We start from the raw sequence: 1,486 nt of genomic DNA on the forward strand, positions 1-1,486 counted from the left end.
ACCATCACTTGTAGGTCCAACAAGCGGCGGCCCAACCCTGCCCCTTGCAGAGCTGCCGGTGCTTGAGGAAGCAGGGCCGGGCGCGGAAGCGGCGGCCGCAGTCGGCGCAGGCGTGCCGGGCGCCGCCGTGGGTCTTCATGTGCTCCGTCAGGTGGTGCTTGAGCTTGAAGCGCTTGTCACACACGGCACAACCGAAAGGTCTCAAGCTCAACGTCAACGTGATGTGCCGGTCGCGCTTGGGCTTGACGGCGAAGCGTTTGCCGCACAGGCAACCGAACCGTTTGCCGTCTGCCGCCGCCGGCACCTTCACGGGACCGTGAAGAGCTTGGCCGGCTGCCGGAGCAGCCAGCAGCTCGTTGCCGTGAAGGTCCACGGGCTTCCAGGCCGCCGCCGCCGTGGTGGTGGCACTTGTCACCGGCGCCAGGACGTAGCCGGGTTCGGCGCCCGCCGCGGCGGCGGGTTCCTCGGCTCGGAGGAACCCGCCGGCGTCGCCCACCTCTTGCTTGACGTAGATTTTGGGCGGTTCCACCACGCCGCCGCCACCTTCCTCTACGTCGGCGCGGGGCGGCGGCCGCTCCTCCTCCTCCTCCTCGTCCTCCTCGTCCTCCTCCRCCGGCGCCACGTGGATCTGGAGAACTTCCTCGGCGGCGGCGGTGGCGGCGGTGGCCACCGCGGTTTCGCCGCGGGCCGCCCAGCGCCGCGGGCCTCCCTCCAGCTCCTTGAGGATCTCGGAGCAACGGTCCACCACTTGCCACATCTGCAAGCCGCTGGCCACCAGCARGTGGCTGGGCAGGGCCTCCAGGAGCAAGGTGAGGCGGCCCGAGTAGATGAGCTGCAGCAGGTTGCCGAAGGCCTCCGCCTCGATGACGCCGGGCAGCACCAGGCAGCTGGCGTCGCGCAGCAGAAGCTTGTCGTGGAAGTAGGGAGACGAGGCGGCCAGGACGCTCTTGTGAGCCGGGAAGATCCGGCCGCCCACGTGCACCGCCACGTCGCAGAACTGTCCCGCCAACCGTTGCCGGTTGAGGGCCTCCAACAACACCGCCGCGTACTGCGGGAATTCCAGCTGCACGCTACGTCCCGCCGTCTCCATGCCTGCCCGGGGGGGACGGGATGGGGACACGCGTGGGGACGTGGCGTCGGGGCGGAAGGAGACCGCCGGCATGTCGCCATGGGTCCGGGGACGTCACCGTGGCCCCAGGAACGCTGCAACGGTCCCAGGAACACCACCACAACCCCAGGAACACCACCACGACCCCAGGGACACCACCACAACCCCAGGGACACCACTGTGACCCCAAGGACACCACCACGACCCCAGGGACACCACCACAACCCCAGGGACACCATCGTGGCCCCAAGGACACCACCACGACCCCAAGGACACCACCATGACCCCAGGGACACCATGACAGTCCCAGGGACACCGCAATGGCCCCAGGGACACCACCATCGTCCCAAGGACACCACCACAACCCCAAGGACACCA

General features: G+C 68.9%; 1 protein-coding gene across 1 annotated transcript; it reads right to left on the reverse strand.

Annotated features, from left to right (window-relative positions):
• Window positions 1–4: 4 nt before the first annotated feature.
• On the reverse strand, window positions 5–1,480 carry ZBTB9 (zinc finger and BTB domain containing 9). Its single transcript, XM_026064076.1, has one exon. The coding sequence runs from the start codon at window positions 1,160–1,162 to the stop codon at window positions 5–7; it is 1,158 nt and encodes a 385-aa protein (XP_025919861.1). The 5' UTR covers window positions 1,163–1,480.
• Window positions 1,481–1,486: the final 6 nt, after the last annotated feature.

This window comes from Apteryx rowi, unplaced genomic scaffold (assembly GCF_003343035.1).
Source record: "Apteryx rowi isolate R43461 unplaced genomic scaffold, aptRow1 scaffold_2086, whole genome shotgun sequence".
In the NCBI taxonomy this organism is placed as follows: Eukaryota; Metazoa; Chordata; class Aves; order Apterygiformes; family Apterygidae; genus Apteryx; species Apteryx rowi.